General features: G+C 40.5%; 1 protein-coding gene across 1 annotated transcript; it reads right to left on the bottom strand.

Moving 5' to 3' along the window:
- Nucleotides 1–1,438: 1,438 nt before the first annotated feature.
- Nucleotides 1,439–21,188, bottom strand: golga2 (golgin A2). The gene is made up of 28 exons (XM_070924900.1): nucleotides 21,126–21,188; nucleotides 19,601–19,756; nucleotides 17,432–17,500; nucleotides 16,369–16,521; nucleotides 16,035–16,081; nucleotides 15,761–15,824; nucleotides 14,968–15,027; nucleotides 14,108–14,188; nucleotides 13,009–13,047; nucleotides 12,815–12,877; nucleotides 12,320–12,413; nucleotides 12,024–12,130; nucleotides 11,767–11,825; nucleotides 11,409–11,550; nucleotides 11,096–11,185; nucleotides 10,832–10,939; nucleotides 10,615–10,702; nucleotides 9,925–10,067; nucleotides 9,485–9,703; nucleotides 9,006–9,119; nucleotides 8,524–8,748; nucleotides 8,135–8,234; nucleotides 7,664–7,755; nucleotides 7,168–7,441; nucleotides 6,805–6,963; nucleotides 6,549–6,655; nucleotides 5,921–6,113; nucleotides 1,439–4,963 (listed from the first exon to the last, which is right to left on the bottom strand). Exons 1-28 carry the CDS (start codon nucleotides 21,171–21,173, stop codon nucleotides 4,695–4,697), a joined length of 3,363 nt encoding a protein of 1,120 aa, XP_070781001.1. The 5' UTR covers nucleotides 21,174–21,188; the 3' UTR covers nucleotides 1,439–4,694.
- Between the last annotated feature and the right edge of the window lie 1,291 nt (nucleotides 21,189–22,479).

The raw sequence follows: 22,479 nt of genomic DNA, 5'->3' as shown, positions 1-22,479 counted from the left end.
AACAACTGATCAAGTAATTAGAATATTTACTATTAATATACTAACAAGAGCAAGAGTCTGTAGGCATGCTAGCAGCTCTGTGCTCTGTACTCTGTACTTAGGCACAGTGCTGCTTGAGCTAAATGCTAACATGATAATTTAACAGGTATAGTGTTCACCATCTTAGCTTAGCATTTTTGCATGTTTTGCTAATTAACACTTAACACAAAGTGCAGCTGAGGCTGATGGGAATGTCAATAGTTTTTCGGTATTTAGTAATAAATCAAAGTATTGGACACATTTTCAAACCAAATTTAGACCTGATGATGCCGCTAGATGAAAAGTTAAGGGATCACCAAAGTTATTACAATTTGTGTACCGAATATCATGGCAGTCCATCCAATAGTTGTCGAGACATTTCACTAAAAAACAAAAATGTCAACCTCACGGTGGCGCTGAAGTTAAGTCAGGGAATCACCAAAGTCAGAAGGATTCATCTTCTGGGAACCATGAATGTCTGTACAAAAGTTCATGGCAATCCACAGTTGTTGAGATATTTCAGTCTGGACCAAAGTCACGTGGTAAAACATGTTCAGGGAGGAGACAAAATAATGTAAACACACTTCACAAAGAGGAAATTAAGTACAAAAACATGGAGCGTAGACTGCACACAGATTAAGGACTTTTCCTCCAAACAACGCATAAGCATTGCTACGGATCACTTCCTGTCATCTCTTCAAAAAAAAAAATAGTGCTCCCGACAGAACTGCCATAACCTTTAACAATCAATCTCAAAACAATCTCACCTCAAGGTCCATTTATTAGCTCAGGACCTCATCACATGGATGTCTGAGCATCTGCTGATAACAACTGAGTGATACAATCAAAAGCTCCAGAAAAGCGACTAACAAAACAGTTTGTATATGCCAGTTTGGGCTTGTGATGGACATTTAATAGATCAAATGATTAAATCAAGAAAATGAGCAGAAGATTAATCGATGATGAAAATAGTTGTAGCCCTAAATATGTACAAGAATCAAAGTTTGAGTAAACACAACACGTCTTGTGATGGAAATCCGTTTCATTAAGTCATATAAGTTCAATATATTAAAGTTTACAGCCAAAACATGAGGTGATCTTTGGACTGATTTTCAGTCTCTGAGCGTTTGATATTTGCGATCACAAGTGGGCAAAGCAATAAGCCTTTTTCGTGAGACATCTTGACATGTAACAGCAGAAAAAGCACGTGTAAATAATAAAATGGACGGCTCATCTGCTTCACTTGTACATGCTGGCTCACTGTCACATGGAGCCATCGTTAATGTGATTAGCAAAACTTGTGCTTTTCCTACGATGACGAGTCAAACGGTCTGCTGTATCTTTACTACCGAAGTCACGTGTGTATCACAGGAGGACAGTTTGTTGTATCAAAATGATGAAGAAATCAAGACACGACATGTTTAAGTTGCTCAATCAGTTTTATTCAGGAGAAGGGGAGAAAATATTACTCAAGGAAGAAAAAAAAATCTGAAAGCTTCTGTCAGAAGCAGCCCTCGAACAAATCAGTTCTCTGAATGATCCTTCATTTCCATCCAACAGTCACTTCTATTGTACATTAAAACTGATTAGTTGAGATACTAACTTATTCCAAATAAATAGAATATTTTCTCTTTTTTTTTAGTCAATCTTTGTATTAAATCACAGCCAGTCAGTAACCGCCAACTCTGAACTAACAGACATACACACAGTCCACGCTGCCAGTAAACATGGCAGAGCAGCTTTCCCCCACACACCAGGCATAATGAATATACAATATGTTACACAGTTACAGTATATACACACCACCTCTTTTACAGTAAAGACAATAAATGCTTTCTCATTGCTATTTGTTTCAATCACGCATAACATATGTAACAGTGAATTATCAAGTGTGGGAAGTAATTTTATCCACATCGTTTTATTTGTTACTTTGCAAGCCCCGAAACAACACTAAAAGGATTTTATAGTCTATTAACCTCTCGGTCTGACCACTCCCAAAAACAAAATTAAGAAACAAAAAAAAAATCATATTTTGTGGCATGTTTCAAAAGAAACCAAAAAGTGACAGAATGCTATGAAGCGAGGAATTTTAAAAATCAAGAATGACAGCAACCCCAGCACTTACTAACAAAGTGCTGTGGTTTACGGTAGATGCAACACGGTTTACTTTCCTTGTAAAAAAAAACACCATATATCTTATATTTTAGTTACATGTTGCTTTCTATAATAGGCTTAAAATACCAGAATTTGCACTAATGCTTTCTGTCCTGTTGCTTTTAGTGATAAATATCAAGTGTGCAATTGAACAAATGTGTCCTCTACCTCAATGTAAACTCAACAGAGAGGATGTTAAACGTATGACTTGCAGTGAGAGGCTCATGTCCTTGCATATTCAAATCATGGAAAGACTCTCACAAAACAGAGGCCTCTGCCATGATTTGGAAAAAATAACGAGCCGTGATGGCATAGCTCTTGGTTATTAGTTGTAAAGGGAAAGAGCTCTACACTGAAGAGTCAATCAATCCATCCTCCAATCTACATTTGTGAATATGAGCATCTCTCTCTTAAAGCGAGACACCTGTGATGTCTTTACGAAAAGGTAGTCGGTCCAGATGTTGGGATCCCACCAACTTTCTTGTGTTTAATGCCCAAAGGAGATTTACTCAAGTGTGGTTAGCCAATACAATATGAACATGACAAATCTGACTAGTTTTGAAAAGAGTTCAAATTCTGATTGGTCCCACACTTTTGGGAATAACGTCACAACTTCTTGAAGTAAGCAATCTCATTAATTTCACCTTCTACTTATATTTACACTCCTTCATCCTCCGAGTGCACTACACACACACACACACATCCCAACACACTCTCAATTAAATTCATTTGCTTCAATTGGAAACCTCAGCTTAAGTGTGTGGCTTCATAGGATTCCCCTTTTTTTCCTCCACAGACATTATGAAGCCAGCTAAGAGGCTCTATGGTAGAAATGTCACTGTCCAACCAGCCGCAGAGGACAGAGCTGAACCAGAAGCTTTGTACAGTTTTAGTGCAATCATACTTATATTATCTGATAGAACTCTACATAAAAGTACAACAGATACAACCTCCGCTGAAGAGGAAACAATTTGGATTACACACACACACACACACACAGTCCAGTTGTAAAGGATGTGCATTAATTCATCTTTGATATGTCGGACTACAAGCAAACGTAACAGAAAAGAACAGGCTCGTTTTAACTGTGTCAATTCGTTTAGAAACTTAAAGACCCCATGAAACAGAAGTTAGAGCTTGGTTAAGAAGCTCTGATGAGGAAAAATCTATATATTTTCATAACAGTGCAGACTGGGTTTGTGATGAGGCCAGCCAAACGCCTCAGGGCACCCGGTTACACATATTTGACGAAGACAGATGAGTTACGAGTGCAGATGAAGAGATTTTAACACCATACTTCCTGTAACATCCTCAAGTGACTGTACTGTAGTATCTATCACGTTAATGGCAAAGATAAAGTAAAACAACTTGCAGACAATAATACAATAATGTGGCCCCTAGCACAGCACCCCAAGCTCCATAATTGATCTGAATTACACTCTGAAGAAGATGCCCTTCTCCACAGCTTTAGCAACTACTGAGAAAATATTTGACGCAGTTTTTTCTTCATGGGGTCTTTAAATTGCATCTATCCCCTCAAAGACTTAGAAACCACTTTTTCGTAACTGTGGTGACTTCTCAGGATGTTTTACAACATCACAACACAAATGTTTCACATATATTAACATTTCGCACTGTACAAAAACGTGGCTTATTTTCAGTGTTTGGAGGAAAAAGACGATGTAGAGAAAAGGTTTTAGGGAGAGTACCAATCTGCGACACCTGCCTCCATCTTCCTGAACCTGATCATGTAACCAGCGAGCTCTCGACTTTGAAATCAAACAGCGCCTACACTTCAAAAGCTATTATGTGCACTAGGTTTCTTCACCGACTTTAACTTACACCTCACTCTTCAACTCTTTTCCTCGTTCTCCTCCCTTTCACCATCATCAGTTCTCCCCACATTTCGTCATTAAACAAACATACAGGTAAATATTCGGGATAATACATTCCAACGTGATGCTCTTTTTTTTTGGCATTTGTACATTGAATTGTGTAAAACTAAAATAAAGTTGCACACAAACAGGCTGCTAATTTCTGACAGCTCTTTAAGTACTGTATCAGCGAGGGGACAGAATATACGGCCCCTTTATTGCACTTATGTGTAAGATGGGAGACGAGAGGGAGGATGGGAATTAAAAATTGTGGTAAGGAGAATAATCAGATTGTGTTAAGGAATACTGATTATCTCTGGGAAGAGCATCATAGACAAAAAAACTGAAACATGAAAACAACAAATAGAAAATACTCATTCTTTTTAACCATGCACACATTAGTGCCAACACACAGAACAGAGTGGGGCCATTTTAATGTAATTGGGTCAAAGACAATAACATGTCTGTCACCAGTTTTGCAGGGTGTCACATTTCTTGATTTCTTGTTTGTGAATATGATAAATAAGCTACAAACATGGTAAACTGTGGTGTTTAATATTCCCCAGATTTCAAGACATATCCAATATCTCTCTCACATACACATACAAACACATACACATACACGCCAGCCTCTGTCACACCCACACCTCACACCACCAGGATCTTGACTTCATCCTGTTCGTCAGGCCGGTAGAAGAAGGGGATGCAGGGGTTCTCTCCGAGGAAGGGGGGTGATCTTAGCGCTCCCTGGGGGTTCTGGATCTCATGGAGCAGCTGCATGATCTGCTGGGCTGTGCCGTCCTCTTTGGGCCCCAGTGGCTTGGAGTCAGTCTGGGCTGACCCGGTCAAAAGCGTCTGGGACAAGGGGGCTTCCAGGCCTGTGGTGGGCTCCGACAGAGGAATGACCTCCATGGCTTCTGCAGCAGAGACAGAGAGGGAGAGCAGTATAGTGAATATAAGAATATCAAAAAATACTTAAAAGACTTTTTTTATTCTTAAAAACAAGAGAAAGTAGTATTTTTATTCTTAATACAAAGAACAGCAGAGACATTTACATGGACTGCAATTATCCGACTGCTGACTTTAGACTAAATAAGACATTGAGATGAAGCTGTTTTCATAAGTGACATTCTACTTAGTCTGTCAACTGATGCACTGATAATATATGCTCACCCTACATTGTGCCACAATGTTTACCTCCAGTATTCTACCGAAAACCCTATCTCTGTGTTATTGTATCTTCCTGCAAATTTTACAAAAGTGCCGTGTTTCATGCCATTCTTAAAACTGCTATAAACAACAGCAGATATAGCAGATAGATAGTGAATAAGGATTTGTCAACTGCCGCATGTGCTGTATTAAACTTCACAAAAAGATGTAAACATGTCAAAAATGACTTCCAATAAGACTTATTATTAATAAATTATATAAAGAATGTGTTTCAAGGGAAACACATTTACTTCTGTTTGATAATTGACATGCCTTTGCTTTGTGCCTTCGCTTGAGTTAAATCTGATCTGAAATCACGAGGCTCTCCAATAATATATAGCAGCAGAGAAGGAAGGATGCTGCTTGGCTGCAGTGAGTGCAGAGGAGGTGACAGAGATTAATGACAGGTAAGAATTTGATAAGAAGCCTTAACAACTTTGTGGAATGTGGTTGTTAGCCTGCAGTTTATGTTTACAAATGTACCCATATGAGAGAGAGAGAGAGAGAGAGAGAGAGAGAGAGAGAGAGAGAGAGAGAGAGAGAGAGAGAGAGAGAGAGAGAGAGAGAGAGAGAGAGAGAGAGAGAGAGAGAGAGAGAAGACACACTCAACCCCACCCAACCATGATTCATGATGTAGCAAGGGCAGTACTACTGGTTGCGCCTACCTGCTCCACTGAAAGCACTGAGCTCTGTGTGTGTGTGTGTTTGGTGCTCTGGGTGAATCTGATCCTCCCCAACAGGAAGCAGGTCTGGGTTCACTGTGCCCACGCCGGCTACAGCTCCGGTGTAGCGGCTGTACCAGTCGTTCCTCTCAGCCACCAGCCTCATCACCAGATCCTGCAGCTCTGCCAGTTTCGCCTGAAGGACAGGGGAGTAACAAAGGCAAGGACACATGTAGCTTCTATCAAACATGATTACCGATGAAATCATTCTATTGTGTGAAGATCAGTGTTTGCTTAAGAAGTGTCGGTCATTGCGTGGGAGCTTTCTAAAGACTGATAGATAGACATGACATTTGTCATGTTTTGGGAGAACACTTAAATTACTTTGTGCAGGACTGTCTATTTTGATTTGGGCTGCCAAAATGAAACCAAATTACATTTAGGATTGTCATAAAAGATGTTTGACATGAAAAAGAGAAAATACAGAAACATTGTTACATCCATCAAGATCAGTCTTCTCTTTCGTCTCTACAGGCTCTGAATGTTGGTAAGAAAGAAAACTGAGCAAAAACATGCATCAAGACAAACATCTTATGCTACTACATTGGACTGCAAAGTTGCCATACAGTACCTTCATCTCCTCCTTGTCCTGGGCCAGCATGCTGATATACTGCTCCTTCTCCTGGTGTTTCTGCTTCATGATGGCCCGCTGACTCTGGTACAGCGCTATGTATTCTCCTGCAAAGACATAAAGAGTAACAGAAATTAGTATGGTGATGAAGAGTTTTCCATCTTTCTGATAAAGTACTGACATAATACACTCCAAAAAAACAAAACTCATTTGTAAACAAAGAAATATTCACAACAGAAATATCCTACTGTCTCACCTATAGTGTCGGTCTCTCCAGACAGCTGGATGCAGCGGTGCTCCAGCTCCTCCACCCTCTCCTTCAGGTCAGCTTTCTCTTGCATGAGGGAGGTGAAACGCTGCTGAAGCTTGTCCATAGCAGCTTGCAGGGCCTGATGAACTTCCACCGGTACTCCTTCTGGGGAAGAGGATAGTATACAGCTGGTTTACATAATGCACCCCCATTTATTTTATCTATATAATCAGAAATGATTACGGAGTAAAATCAGGATTAACTTGTCACGCACACTAACTGTCACTACTCTAGAGAGGTGTAGTCTTGGTCTTCATTGTAAAAACATTTGCACGCCTGCACACAAACAAACCATTTGGTCTTCCTCACCTGAATGCTCGTGACTGTGTTCACAGTGACTATGTTGGCCCTGAGTGTGATCGTGCTCGTGATGCTCGTGATGCTCGTGATGATGGTCATGGTGGTCATGGTGGTCATGGTGGTCATGAACAGGTTTGTGGCTGTGGTGTTGGTGCTCAAGGTTGAGGGCCACAGCGGCCTGGTGCCGGGCTGCCATGTGGAGCCTGTGCTCTTCCTCCAGTTGCCTTCTGGCCTCGTCCCTCTCCACCTCCAACTGAGCCAAAGCTCCTCGGATAAACTCCTCCTACGGGGGGGACAAACGGTGTTGGTGAGGAGGGTGGGAAGGAGCAGGTGATTAGACTTAAATGAGGGTAATGCCAAACTTTCATCTCATATGTAGTATTTCAAATCTTTTTTTCTGCATCAAAATTACAAATAAAATCATTCACACTGGCATAGCACTGAATGTATCGTGTAAATGTCAACTTCAAACTTGAAACCCTTCATAATGTGTAACCCTCCTCACCATCTCCATCTGGCTCTCAAAGTCTTCTGGGATAACTATGGACGAGGACTTCTTTGGGCTCTCTTGGAGGGACTGGCTTTCCACTCCATCGCCTTAGTGACATAATGACAAATTAAAACTATTAATAAGACAGATATTTTTTTTCCCATCTTCTAAAGTTAGTGGTCTTAGACTGTAACATTCACTCCCCACAGGTGGCACAAGTATGAAGTGTGGAACTGCTGGTGCTGCAGCTTTGCTATTTGAAGGTGTCAGATGCTTTGCAACAATGACACTGTGTCCTTGTTTCTTGTGAAAGACTACAGTTTTCAGTTTCAAGGTTGCATTTCTTTCAAAATAAAAAATGTGAAACAAAAAAGCCATGACGTTATTGAACATGTGTGTCATGAACGCCTGTGAAGGGAGCTTGGGTCCTTTTTGAAAAACAAAGGGGCAAAAAGTACCAACATGCCAGTAATGGTCAAATCTTACCTTGGTCTCTGGATGATGGGGCAAGAGCTGAGCTGGTGAGCAGCTCCTTCACCTCAGCCTTGAGATGCTCATTGTCTCTGACTAACAGCTCCAAATGCTCCTGTAGGGAGAAAAAGAGTCATTCAAAACAATGATGGATGTGTGTTTGAGAGATAAAGAAGGAACAGTGACAGAAGGTGAAGTTACACAGCATACTATCAATATACTGTATAATGAACTGACTCCAGACCCTTTAAAGCAGTCTCAACATATTCCATTAGTTGATGAAGAATGTAAGTGCATGACATTTACTGCACTCCATTGAAATATCACAACAGACTGGATGGCAATATTTTTTCCATACATCATCAACGGTCATGTGAACAAGGCCTTATTCCCGGAATACACACCTGCGCTTGTTTGAGCTGATTGTGGCTGATCTCCAGTTGCACGCGGCCCTGGCTTTCATCGTGCTGCAGCCGGTCCATGAGCTGCATCTGCTGCAGATACTGGTGGTGGAGCTGTTCCCTCTCTGAGGCCAGGGTCTGGTAGCCAGCACAGTACTGCTGCAGGTGGGCCACTACCTGGTCCCTCTGCTCCATCAGACCCTGAGTCTCCTTAACTTTCAGTTCCAGCTAGAGCCAAGGGAACAAAGAGGAAAATATGTACCAAGAGGAGGCTGAACAACTGTGTTGTCAAAAATATAATTTTTATTATATTAATCTCTTTCTGGATGCTATTATCGTATATTGCTCTATTGTGTTAATGCACTATTATGTGTGTGGCAGACAACAAGTATAGAAAAAAGGGCTAAAACATATAAGATTGCAAAATGATGATGATAAGATAGAAAAACTGACGTGTGTGTGTGTGTGTGTGTGTGTGTCCATACCTGCTCCTTGACGTTGTGCAGTTCCTCTTGCAGTTCCCCCATTCTGCGAGCCAGCTCTTTTTTCACATGTTGCTCTGACTGGATGGCAGTGGCAAGCTCCATGTTCTCATTAGTCTGTACGAATGAAGGAGTAACAGGAATTTTGGCTTAAACAGCAGGTCTCCCACCATCTGAGGTAATACTTGTTACAAATGTACTTTCCTAATTTGTGAAAACTTTGTCAATTTATTGTTACAGGGACATGAATCAAACTTGAGTACATTAACCAAATAACAAAGACATGAAAAAGATAGAAGGAGGTAAATTCAGACACAAAATGCATTTAAGGCTAGAACAGCGGGATGCAGGAAGAAAAAAAGACAAACAAAGATATGATCTCTGCAAAATTATAGCACGATGGGACAGAAACAAAAAATATATCAAGTATATAAATACTGGCACAAAAAGGGACAGACGGACAGCTAGATTTTCAGCCTCACCAGTTTGACAAAACCGTTCTGTAGCTCAGCCAGCTGGTCCTTCAGTGTACGGTTCTGGGTGAGAGCACGGCTAATAGTGGCTTTGTCTGACTGAACATCCTCCAACATGCGCCGGCGGTCTTCTTCCTCCTGGACTTGGCTCTCCACCTGCCGCTCTAGCTCCGCCAGACGCTTCTCCTGCTCTGCACACATGCGGCTCAGCTGCTCGTTATCTCGCAGCTGGGGGAAATATTACAGAGGCTGATTATAGAAACTTCAAACCAAAGAGTACTAATGATCTTTGAACACATTATGTAAAGAACAGATCAATTGGTGTAACTTTCAAATGTTATGGGACCACTTAATACTCTGCATCACATAAAATTCCATTATAATTTAAGATATTTGTGATTAGGTAAAATGGGACTATTGGGACATGCATGTGTCAGAGTAATGCATACCTGTGCCTGGTACTGTGCAGTAAGAGCATCTTTCTCCTGTTGTAGAGTGTTGAGGACCTCCTGCAGAGCCACCTCACTCTCTGATGGCCCTGAGGGCTGAGGCTCTGCAACATCCTGAGCCTCTCTCTCCTGGGACAATAACGCTGGAGGAGAAGAAGGATGACAGTCATCAAGTTTAATAATTTTGCTACAGAGAAATACACCAGACTGTGGTAGCTGTGTCACAAGTATGTGCCCAGTATTTAGACTGCTACAGTTCATATACTTAAGTTTTAAAGATTATGCTTAACTAAATATTACCATAAACAAAACTATAATGTGTTAAGATTAATTCTATGGAGGGAAAAAGACTGAAGCACACTGATTGATTTACAGCCTTTAAAAGACAAACATTTGAGCAGTAATTGACATTTTGACACTAGTCAACAATAATCAATATCACTATTGTGGCTGTGCATCAATCAGTGTGCTCCAGTCTTCTTTCCCTCTAAAGTTTGCTCCCCTTGATCCCAGAAGCACCTTACTCAGGTGTACATTGCAGGAAGATAAGGGAAGCCCACTCTGTTAATCCTACTATGGTCAGGCAGTTGACAGCTTATTCATGTAAGGTGTTCTTCACATCAAGCTAGGAGCTGCAGAGAAGCCAGGAAAAGGAAGAAGCATTAGAGAAGGGCAGTGTGAACCTCTTACCTGCAGCACTTTTTAGCTCTGTGATGCTGGCCTCTAGTTCTTGGACTCGGGTGATGTTTCTGTCCCTCTCCTCTGCAACCAAAGACACCTGCACAGACACAGATCAAGTAGTTTTGACACCAAAATTAAAAAACAAAAACAAAGAACATACCACTCGCTTGAGTATCAAAGCTATAGTCAACCATAGTGTCGAAGCTGATAATGCTGTATAGTCTACCTGTGTTAGCAGCTGTTCTGTTTTGTCTTTCCATACACGGCCCTCCTCCTGGATCTGCACTGCATAGCAGTCCCTCTCCGTCTGCAGTTGGGCAATTGACTCTGTCAGCTACAACATCAGAAACAGAAAGGGGGAAATGTTGTTAACAAAACAATACTTTCTGGTTATAAGAGCTTTAAAATAAATATGAAAATACTGTGCACTTTAAACACAGACAGGCATCAGTATGACACACATGCATAAGAGAAAGGTCCTTGTACAAACCTGGTGGTTGTGTGCCTCCAGCTGCTGTTTCTCTTCCAGCAGTAACTGGACCTGCTGGTTGGCACTGGTAGGATCTGACTGACTGGAGCACTGGAGATAAATATAAAGGACAAACATTGGAGTGAGATACAGGTAATACATGAAAAAATGACATCTGGTTACACTGTCGCCAAACAAACATTTAGGGCTCCAGATTTAAACTAATCCCAAACATTGACTTTTGTCATAGATTGGCTGTAGAGTTGATCCACCACTTCCACTGATTGGCAAGAGAAAAATGTGTATGTAATGTAAAATGCTTGTCTCAGCGCACCTGTTGCAACATGAGGTCAGCTATCTCGAGCCTCTTGTGAAGATCTTCTACCTCCAGCCTCATGGCTCCATTCTCCTGTGTACTCAGCTTTAACTGCTCTGACAGCTCTGAGCTCTGCTGCTTTGATTCCTCATTCAAATTGCTGCAAACACACACACATGCAGAAATGATTCATCATTTCTAACTGACCAAATTCTAATAGAACTTGGGAGACTTGCTCATGCCATCTGTTGCACTGCATACAATTTGATGGACTCTAAATACCATCATTAATGTCAATGCGATTTTTAGCAAATCTTCTGATATGGACATGTTATGAAGTACATCTCCTGGTGTATACTAGGGTAAAGTGACTTACTTTAGTCTGAACACCTCTAGCCTCAAGTTGTCTCTCTCCTTCTCAAAGTCTTTGTTGTGCTGGAGACAAAAAGACAACATTTAATAAAGACACTTAGCCAGCATGACAAAAATAACAGAAAATAACTTAAAACAAATAAAATGTGTGGCTGCCTTTCTGTATTACATGCATGCAGCTCAAATATGCAATATATTGCATTACTCATCATGTCTCAGTGAATTCTGTTTACGGGGAGTGGTTACTGCAATGTTCGTTACCTTTTCGAACTGTTTCTGCTGTGTTGAGACAGAGGAGAGAGTTCTCTCCAGCTCTGACACTCTCTGCTTTGTTGCCTGCAGACGGTTATTCAACTCTTCTGCCTCAGCTACAGACACACACACACACACACACACACACACACACACACACACACACACACACACACACACACACACACACAGACACAGAGAGAGACACACAAAACCTGTTAACTAACTGCTGTTGGGGTAAGGTCTTGCCAAGATGAAAATGTTTAATTCAAGTGCATGTACAGCTGATTATAAGACACACACACCTGCTTTCTGCCGTGCAGCCTGTTGTGTGTATTGTAGTGCTGTTTGTAGCTCTGATTTCTCTGATACCAGTATACCAATGGTCTGGATGTGAACCTTGGGAAAGGACAGAAAAACAGAAAGCACAACTTTTCATGAGTCTAGAAAAAAAAAGTCCCTTATTAAATCACAACATAAACTAAATACATATCTTTACAGAGTCGTTACACTCAGTGCTTCAGCCTTGCCACACAGACTACACAATTTATTCTTGTCTGGGTGAATGATCAGGGACGGGAGGGTTGGAATGGGGAGGGTGTGTTCTCGGATCATATTTCTAACCCTTTACCCTTCCCAGGGTGACACCATGGAAACTGACATTAAACCTTGACACATTACATGTTACACATTACAATGAGGCTTTTTATTGCTTTTAGTTTCTGCTATAACACTGTTTTCAGAGCTTTCAGAGCACCATCAGACAAATTCAATGTATGTGTTTGGGTAACAGAAGTTACCTGTAATTGCTCCCGCATGGCTCCGTGCTCTTTCGAAAATCTCTGTTCAAATTCTTTTCGCTCCTGAAGGAAGAAAAAAAAACCCAAACTTCATGAATGCTGAATGACTAGGAAGGAAGCGGAAATTCAGTAGTAGAAATGTAGACAGGAATGAACAGACAGTCCAGCAGACAGAGAGAAAAAAAACTGCTCACCTTTTGTAGCTGATCCGAGAGCCCCTGAGATTGCTGTGCCTGCCAGACCAACAGGATATAAATTTAAGTTTCGGAAAGATTTCTTTTCATCATTTCTGCAGTGTTACACAATCTTGTTTAAAATATAAGCAAAATACTGGCACAAAAGACCTCATCTGCATGCCAGACAGGACAGGGATAGAGCAAAATATCGATATAATGAGCCTGTTCTGTTATCTGTTTTATGTTAACCTTTTGTGTTTATTTGAAGCTTTAAGTTTATTGCTGTTAGTGTGATAAACTGGCATGAAAATGGCTTACAATTAGGCTTCTACCATCAGGTTATGACAGCTCTAACCTATGGTGGTGTGATATGAGCATATGTATCGTGTAACAAAAGAAAAACATCTATCGTTTCATATTATGTTCTATCGTTTATTTCGTTGTGTCACAAAACACATGCTTTACGGCAATATGTTTTGTAATTCGGACGACACTTAGCGTTGTTCCTCACAGCACGAGCACAGGCAAGAAATTTGCATGAAGGCAACACAAACAAACATGGAGGAGAGTGAACATGACATAGAACAGGGTCATTCCGAGAAAGACTCCGACCAGCCAAGACAAAACGAGGACCTAAAAGAGGAGCTACTTCTGTCGCATGGATGTGAAAAGTCTGACACGGACCAGAAAACTGTACTTTGGCAATTATGTGGCAGACCGGTCCCCACAACATACTCAAACACCAATAACCTCTTTTACCACCTACACAAGAATCAGGTCAAACAGTAAGGACAACAGCAAATGTGCTATATTGTGATACCTGGATATGAAGTTATCTAAATTGGGATAAGAGATTTTGGTCATATCGCACAGCCCTATTCTGACCGACGGGTGTGTACCCAAATGCTCCTTATACTGTATTTTAGTCAACCTCAGTGAAAGATAAATAAATAACATGAAAACCATGCATGGCCACTTCCAGCGTGTGGTTACTCCAGGTGACATGCAGAATACATAAAGGACATGCACTGAGGTGGTAATTGTGGGATGGCTGGGCAGGGGTTATTCCAGTCACACAAACATGCGCACACAAATACGCATACACACAGCTTCTTACCAGCTGGTCTAGCTTGGTATTGAGCTGAGAGTTTGTTAGGGTGCTAGACTCCAGGGCGGCTGCCAGCTCCTGGTTCCGACTCTATTACGTGCACACATGCATCCGAGAAAGGAAAAAAAAAAAAAGAGAGGGATAAAGTGCAGTGGCAAAAGTCTAACACATGGGAGGAGGAGAAAAATTCAAATGTGAATTATTAACATGGAGGCAAACAATAGCACCTTCACAAGTGGTGCAAAATGTGACATGAAGCAAATAATTAAAATAAATGATGGTTGTTAAACTGATTAATGGAGTCAGTTGAAAGGTAGTGGATCCTTCATTTCAACCTATTTTATCTAAGTATAATTTGCAAGATGTGGACAGGATCCACATGACTGTCCCTGTCCCTATGAATTCCCTGAGAGTTTCCAAGTTGCACTTAACGGACCAATCTAAGAGTCAAATTGTGGTCACTGAAATAACATTACATGGTGCAAAGGGGCACAGCAGAATTGTTAGGTAACGTTGTGTTTCTTACAGGAGAGACCACTTTTACACAGTTATATAAAGGATCATACTTGATATTTACTTCTTACATTTCAGCCATCTAACAGCTTTTGCATAAACTAACAACCAACTACCTAAAATGTTGTAGGATGCAATTATAATACACTCCCATTGTTTGCATGAATCCATGCTTAAAAGAAATTCTGGTTATACTGTCAACCTACAGAGGACAATAGAGAATTATGCCTCATATTATATGACTGCCACTGACTAATCACATGGCATTAACATAGTATAGTATGACTTGACTGACTGGGTTTCAAATTTCAAAAACAAGTTTTCGGTTCACAGAAAATATAAGATTTCCATCTTACCTCCAGTTCTCTCTCACTGCCAGGAGGTGCAATGTCCCCATTCACATACGCAGCAGATGACTGAAATGACAGAGACGGACACGTTAATGCACTTCCAACACAGAAAATTCATCATGCTTTTAAGTCAAGTTTATATGCAGACCCTACGAGCAGCCTCAAGGCCTCGACAGTGAATGTCCCAAATGACATGGTTTCTGCAGACATTCATAAGAAAATGATGAATGTGCTGAATGAAAAATGACCTGTCACTAAGAGCCTGAAGCTGAAACTTACTGGATGCACTGCAGATGGGCAATATATTTAGTCAGCAGCGGTAACACCTGGATTTCACCACCATGTGAGGCAAAGATACCTTAACATATTTTCTTGAAAGTGATATAAAAACAATGCACTTATTATATTCATTCAATACCCATTACTAGATCAGCAACATACTTGTCTCTACTAATCCTTTTAGTGAGTAGATAAAAGGTCAATGTTAACTGTGTGTCAGAACCCTGACAAAACGCACCCTTAGTGAGTTGCTGCTGACTGTGCAAAAGCAAACCAAGTTCAGAGGAAATATATCAAGCTGGTTTGGTGCACCAGTTGATGCTGTCAGTGTGCTTGAGCCCATTGGGAACAACTGGCGAATTTGCTTCCAGTGCATTCCTGCCAAGAATAGATGCAACACATTCTCGTTGAAAGTGCACATCAGTGGTGGTGTGTTATTGTTAAAAGCCTAACACTGTAGGACAAAGAAATGTGTGTGTATGTGAGAGACAGGATGACACTGGCGCTTCTAAATTCGTACCTCAGAGACCAGGCCGTTCAGTTGCTGTGAGAGCTGTCGCAGGCTCTCTGTGGAAGACAGTGGTCTGCAGGACAACACATAAATAATCAATCACACACATTAACTATGTAATTTACTCTGTTGCATTAGTAATCAATGGCTAGAGTAGCAAGCGTTATAGCAGTATTGCTTATTATACTTAATTTATGACAAATGTTTTTATGTTCTGTGTACGGTGTGTGTTTCCATGAAAACATAAAAGGGTGTCACAGCAGTGAGGAATCAGGTAACCCACCTATTTTCTTCTGTTAAACTCTCATTGCCGTTGGTATCAGGATAGTCCTGCAGAAAGAGAGTAAGACCAAAAGTGGAAGAAAGTGTGAGAGAAGGAATAAAAAAATACCAACATTTGCGACAACATTTGATAAAAAGAAATTTGCATGATGACAATGCACATTATGCACATTACACACATATTAGTAAAAAAGCAGCAACTGTCAATAGACTTTTAAGAGTCCATGCAAAGGCATACAATCTTATATGTGATGGCCATACAGGAGTAAGACTCACAGACACAAGACATAATTTGAGAGACAGAGAAGGAAAATGACAGAAAGAGAAAGACACACCTGCAGGTCATTGTTGTGACCGACAGACTCAGGGTTATTAGTAGTGTTAGCGCTAGCAGGGTTAGACACAGGTGAGCCGCGACCAGGCTCGCCCTTTGGGTCCTCCAGCAGCGGAGGAACTGAAGACCCCATGGCCTCCACGTCAGCAAAGGTCTGAGGTGACACATACACAGAAAACGCACACACTGGTTTAATGCAGAGAAAAAGAGGAGTTATGATGAAAGAGCAACAGAAAACCACAATGATGTTTCAAACTTTATACGTGTTTACATGCATGAATATAACTTGATACCTGTACTGACTCGGATTAAGGTTATAGTTCCATTATATATGTCCAGATGAATACATGATAGTCCAAGAAAATGGAGGGGCTATCTTGGTATTTGTGGTGGTATTAAGCTCTGTTACGTATGACGATATCTGTGGCAGGAAAGCTGTTTGAAAGACTGATAAATAACCCTTCTCTGTTAGTTGAAGGTGATGCAAGCAAGACATTTGTAATAGTCTGTCATAAGAAAATAACACTTGTTGTACAAGTGCGTGTAAATAAGGCACTGAAAAAAACCCACAAAAGTAGCAATGAAAATATAGTTGAAAAATGAAACGCATACATTTCTGGTTTTCCTAGATGCATGCCTGCATGATACACCCAGGCGCAGATATCACAGTCATGCAACTACTGACTTATGCCAACCATTGTGCATACACTGCCCATCCAAACTGAACTTCTCCATAACATGGTGAACTCTAGAAGATCACCAACAACACTGGGATGAACTCGGAGAAATGACCGTGCACCCTCCACATTTCTGCTCTTGACATGGGTTTAAAAAGCACAGCACCAATGCAAGAATTTGCACTCAAAATTTGTCCCATGCTTTCTGGTTGAAAAGAAAAAAAAGAATATGTGCACTTGACGCAAGAAGGAGGTAAGAATGGGGAAGCCAGGTACAATATTAAATACCACATGAGGAGCAGATATTTACAGCAGAGGGATGCAGAGACAAAAAAATACAGGCAGGTCAGAAACAGAGAAAGGGAAGAGGGAGAGAGAGAGGCTCACCTGGCTGTTGCCATAAGGAGGTAGGACTACTCCATTGCTTTGACTAAGTGCTTTCAGAATACTGTCAAACTAAAGGGAAGAAGAAACAAGGGTGGAAAATGAAAGAGATGTGACAGGGAAGAGAACGACTTAGAAAGTGATAGAGATTTAGACAAACAGGCACATCGAAGCAGCTGTTACAAGAAGGAGGGGGTCTAGAAGTGACTAGGGTGTGTAATGAGAAGAATCTGAGGCTAGTATGCCCGGTCAAAGAGGTCAGTAAATATTGAATGCATTTATATGGAGCCTTTTATACCACCAATAACCAGAATAACCTTTTCCGAATAATAATTACTTATGTAAACACCACTTAAATCAGAAGAGTGCAGGGGCAATGCAGCAACTTTCCAAATATTGCCTTTCTGGCATGGCATAATCCCTGACTAGAAATCCCTAGCTGCTTCATCTTCATCTACAATCAGCTCTATAAACTAACACACTAAACTTGCTCACATTTCCCCTTGCTACCATAACCTGCGCTAAGTCAATAATACTTTGCCTACTTACTCATCTATTCCAATAAAGCCAATTTAGATTGTGTTGTTTTTCTCAAAGGCCAAAGAATTATGTTTGGGTAAGAAGCAGGCAGAAATGAGAATCTTTGTAACATGAATTATCATCATGCATGTCCATTATTGTAAAATATCTCCTCTACTCTGGCCCCTAAAACTGAACTCCATTTGGTTATTGCCAGCATCAGATCAGATTTTCTGTCTTATCCTGCTTCAGGCTACATGAGTCTATCCAGTCTTGGCCAACCAAAATCAAGTATGTTTCGGAAAAATTGCATCGGAATAAACAACGAAACTCAGCAGTAAGCTCTCGTACTGCAACCAGCCCAGATTCCTACCAGGCTTAGAAAACTACTGACCAACATGGTCTGTGGAAAACTGATCTGAAAGTCAGCCCCTAACACAGTTAGGCATGTGACCTGCCTAACTGTGTGTCCTCACTGGCACTCCCAATTTACTTATAAGAACTTTAAAACAGATCACTCAGAGACAGTGCTTGATATTCAAATGTTACAACAGTAGTGACGAGTGTTAATGAGCTCAAACAGATAGGCATGTGACATGTAGCATGTGTTTTTGGCAAACTTTTTCTTTAGCCAAAAAATATTAGTAGAGTATGATTTCTAATTCAGACAAATCCAAATTCTAATTTTGTAAAAACATCTGAGAGTGATTCACTGCATCCATGGTTATGATTATTTCATTATTATTAATTAGATATAGATATTGCTGTTTTGATAAGGATCAGTCCCTGTACATCTGTCCACATTGTGTCTCTTAAATCAGATAAGCATACAAGACAAAACAAGAAGCTATTAATAGAGACAAAATAGAGAAAGGAGGCAACTATTCATGATGGCAACACTTTAAAGGCATATAAATTGTAGCTACATAATATAAATGTGTTTTTCTAACATGTCTTTGAAAATCACCAAATAAAATAGGGTTGATATGACCAATATGCAGAACTCATTGTCAGTCTCTCAAAATGACCATTATCATAGCATATATGTTACAGTAAAAATCCAGTGTATGAGCAGGCCAACTTTTTTTCACAAAAGCTAAAGCTACCTATGTCTTTTGCCCAGTGTCCTTCTCTTTCTTGTATAAAAAAAACAATATTTCACCCTGTCACCTGGCCTGCAGATAACTGTCAATGCTGCTACTATGTTGCTGGCACCCTATGTGTTTAATAACCAGGAGGAAAGCATTTGCCAACTTGATAGTAATTCAGCCTTATCATTTCACAAACAGCAAAATATTTTGTGATCAACGGCCAAGCAGGCCTTTACAAATCATTCCACTTGGAGAAAACAAACAATAAAGGACTTTGTCTACAAACATGTGGGTGTCTTTTACCAGGTATACACTGTTCTGCCAGCCCACAGTTCCTATAAAACGAATCTTATTGAAATTTTGCAGATTGCAAGTGCTATGCATAACATGTACATTCACAAAACAATGCATTTTGTCCACTTATTGTTAGCAGCCAACATAACACTAGGTTTGAGAAACCAGACATAAAAAGGAAACAGACAGACTGTCAAGCACAAAGAGAAGTTGTTATTTGAACAACAAGGGCATGGTGACACGCAGTCAAATAAATGGAAAGACTTACATTGTCTGGAGAGTTTCTGTCTGTTGAAGGTGCATCGTGTTGGCTCAGTCCCTTCACCTTCCTCTTCTTCTTGGCCCCTGCTCCACCACCTCCTCCTCCGCCACCCTTTTCTCCACCCACACTAGCAGGGGAGCTCTTCTGCTGAAACTCCTTCAGCTGAACAGAACATAAGAACAGGAAACAATAGATGTGTGAGAAGTGCAGCAAGCAATTCTTGACTGCTAGAAAGAAAGTCCTCTGCTGCCTATTTAATAAAATTACACTTTATTTTATTACAAATCCAGCAGTAGGCCTCTGGAATTCTTCCCAACTTTCAACAAACTAGAGATATTGCTCAGAACAAGTAATCTCTAACCAGAGATAGTCAAGCTTTCTGAATTAGGAGATGTGAATTTGGTCTGAGATGAAGCAGGGATGGACTGCACCCATTCTCTACAATACACCAGCTACTAAAAAGATGTAGACTCAAATGTAGGCTGGAATGCATAGCCAGTCACTCTGACTTGCTTGTTCAAAGGCTTACTGTTCCAAACCAAACAAGATGAAACTGATAACATGTGGCAAACTATGATCATCAGAGTGTAGTTTATCCATGTGAACATTAAAACACACTTCCCCGTTTGCGTGAGTTTGGCCATGGGGTCTGTGACAGCTGCCGTGGGGGGCCGGAGGGAATTATTGGGGAACTACTGGAGCTGCCATGTCGAAAATACTGGGGTTGAATCGCAGGAAAATGTCAAATATTATCACCACGCATCCACGAAGATTGTGGGGCAGCAAGTATTGCTGACGAATCATTTCCTGAAGCTTACATTTCACAGCTGATAAGGCCACCAACGTTAGCCTAACAACACACCTAGCTAAAGCCCACAACAGGACAGGGAAGAGGGGTGTCAGCTGTCAAAACAGTCCCCGTCATTCTGTTCAGCTAACTGTGCTACAATGCTGGCTCAGTATTTGTTTTAAAATTGTTAGTTGTTGGCCAGTTTCTTAGATAACTGAGCTATCCTGCAGACAAGACAGAAAGCTGCCCGACTGCTGTGTGGCATTCTTTACACTCAGACATAGCCAACTATTCATTAGTTAGCCAGCTTGCTAACGCTAACTTGCCTTAGTTAGCACGTTAAGGTTTGCTAATAACCGCATTTAACGTTAGCTAGACAGACACATTAAACAGTTGGGCAAAGAGAGTAAGTGAATTTAATCACTGACTAACTAAACGGCGTGGGATGCTATAAATCCCTCCAAGAACTAAAAATAGTCTACATAATCTGGGAAAGTTAATGCTATCAATAGAGGCCCAGAAGAAGCACCGGTCTCTCTTGCGCATTGAAGCCTCGAGAGGAGAGAGTGAGGTGGAACAAGCGACAGCGCAGAGGTCGGACGACGTGTAATGACAACACCCCTGCTCCGCTAAGACATTTAAAACTAAGCGAAAAAAACACCAGCAACACAAACAAGCACACGAGAGACAGGACCAATGCTTCCCATGATATTAAGCCGGGTCAGTTGTATAATACTTTACCTTTTTCTTAGCTGCAGCGAGCTTTATCTGCCTGCTCTGGTCGGCCATACTGCTGCTCTGGTCAACGGACCGAACCACGTCATCAGTTTGGTGTCTGTGGTGCATCTGCCGGTAGGGGGCGCAGGTCTCAGGCTGTGATCCCCACGTAAAAAAACATCTCCAGACGTTGGTTGAACAAAAACCTAATGTGTTTATTGTTTTATGGCAATTTGTATTTACAAATCACTTATCTGATTCAACTACTGAGTTAATATGTATTTAGTATACAATGTATTGTGTCAGATACTGTTAAAAATGTTTGTGACTTGATTGTCTCCTTTCTGTCTTTACTATTACTTGTTACTTTTCTTGCTTTGTCTAATCTGTCATACTCTAGTTTGTGTTCTTATGGGCTTGTCTTCTTTGTCAGCTAATATAAACATACAAGAAACAGGAAATGGTGTATAAAGAACAGGGAACATCTGCAGTGCATTGCTGAGCACTGTGCATATCTACTGTGTACATCACCGGGATGTGGCAAGTTTAGTCTTTTAACCTCAACCTTACTTACATCCAATTTTATTTACATGTCATTTCACCCTTCTGCAGAGCACCAGGGTGAAATCCATGTGACACTGGGAAGAACATAAAAACTCAAAAAATCCATGATTCAAATATAGGACCTCCTTACCGTGAAAACAATACCACTTACTATTTGTATAAGGAAAGAGGGGTAAATCAATAATGAAATTATTAGTATTTTAAATAATAAACTTGCAGGTATTGAACTACAATGAACTGCAGATCATTGAACTGCATTCAAAAAGTGATAATTTTTTAGCTCCATACGTAACAACCACAGTTATCAGTTGCTAACTAAGTATCTAACACATACAGTATATTCTATCGGATTATGAGAGAAGAATCTATGCAAAATCTTTATTTTTGTACATGGAAAATATGTCAGAAAATTTAGTTAAGTTATTCCAATAGTTACAACTGTGTAAGGACGGCAATGAAATCAGAAGTGAATGTGAAATAACCTGGTTTGCTGGTTGCAGTCTGAACACAAAATTGTGATGTGAATTTTAATAATGTTTGCAAATATCCACAATGTAAAACAAAACAACAACAAAAAAAAACCCAATACTGGTGATTTCATAAAATGCAAAAGAATGGAGCCATTTTAGGGCTAATGTTGATTGTGATTATTGATAAGTATCTTTCTTGCTGGGGATCAACCATTGTGGCATCTGATCTGTCTCACGTCCTCCAGCATTCAGCAAGTAGTGTCATAGTTATTCCTTCTAGTTTATGGAAAAACAAAAAAGCCAGTGGCCTGCGCAAAAAATTAAAATGTGGGACAGGAAATATT

This window comes from Enoplosus armatus, chromosome 18 (assembly GCF_043641665.1).
Source record: "Enoplosus armatus isolate fEnoArm2 chromosome 18, fEnoArm2.hap1, whole genome shotgun sequence".
Classification (NCBI taxonomy): Eukaryota; Metazoa; Chordata; class Actinopteri; order Centrarchiformes; family Enoplosidae; genus Enoplosus; species Enoplosus armatus.
This window is presented reverse-complemented; position numbering and strand designations above follow the sequence as displayed.

What these genes read in the sequence shown, in the direction of transcription:
- golga2 (XM_070924900.1), bottom strand. Translation starts at nt 21,173, where the DNA reads ATGGCCGACCAGAGCAGGCAGATAAAGCTCGCTGCAGCTAAGAAAAAG. An exon ending in GGCTGCACGGCAGAAAGCAG is followed by an intron (nt 12,131 to 12,319) that starts GTGTGTGTGTCT and finishes GTGTGTCTGTAG; the next exon opens with CTGAGGCAGAAGAGTTGAAT. An exon ending in TTGAGAGCCAGATGGAGATG is followed by an intron (nt 7,442 to 7,663) that starts GTGAGGAGGGTT and finishes TCCCCCCCGTAG; the next exon opens with GAGGAGTTTATCCGAGGAGC.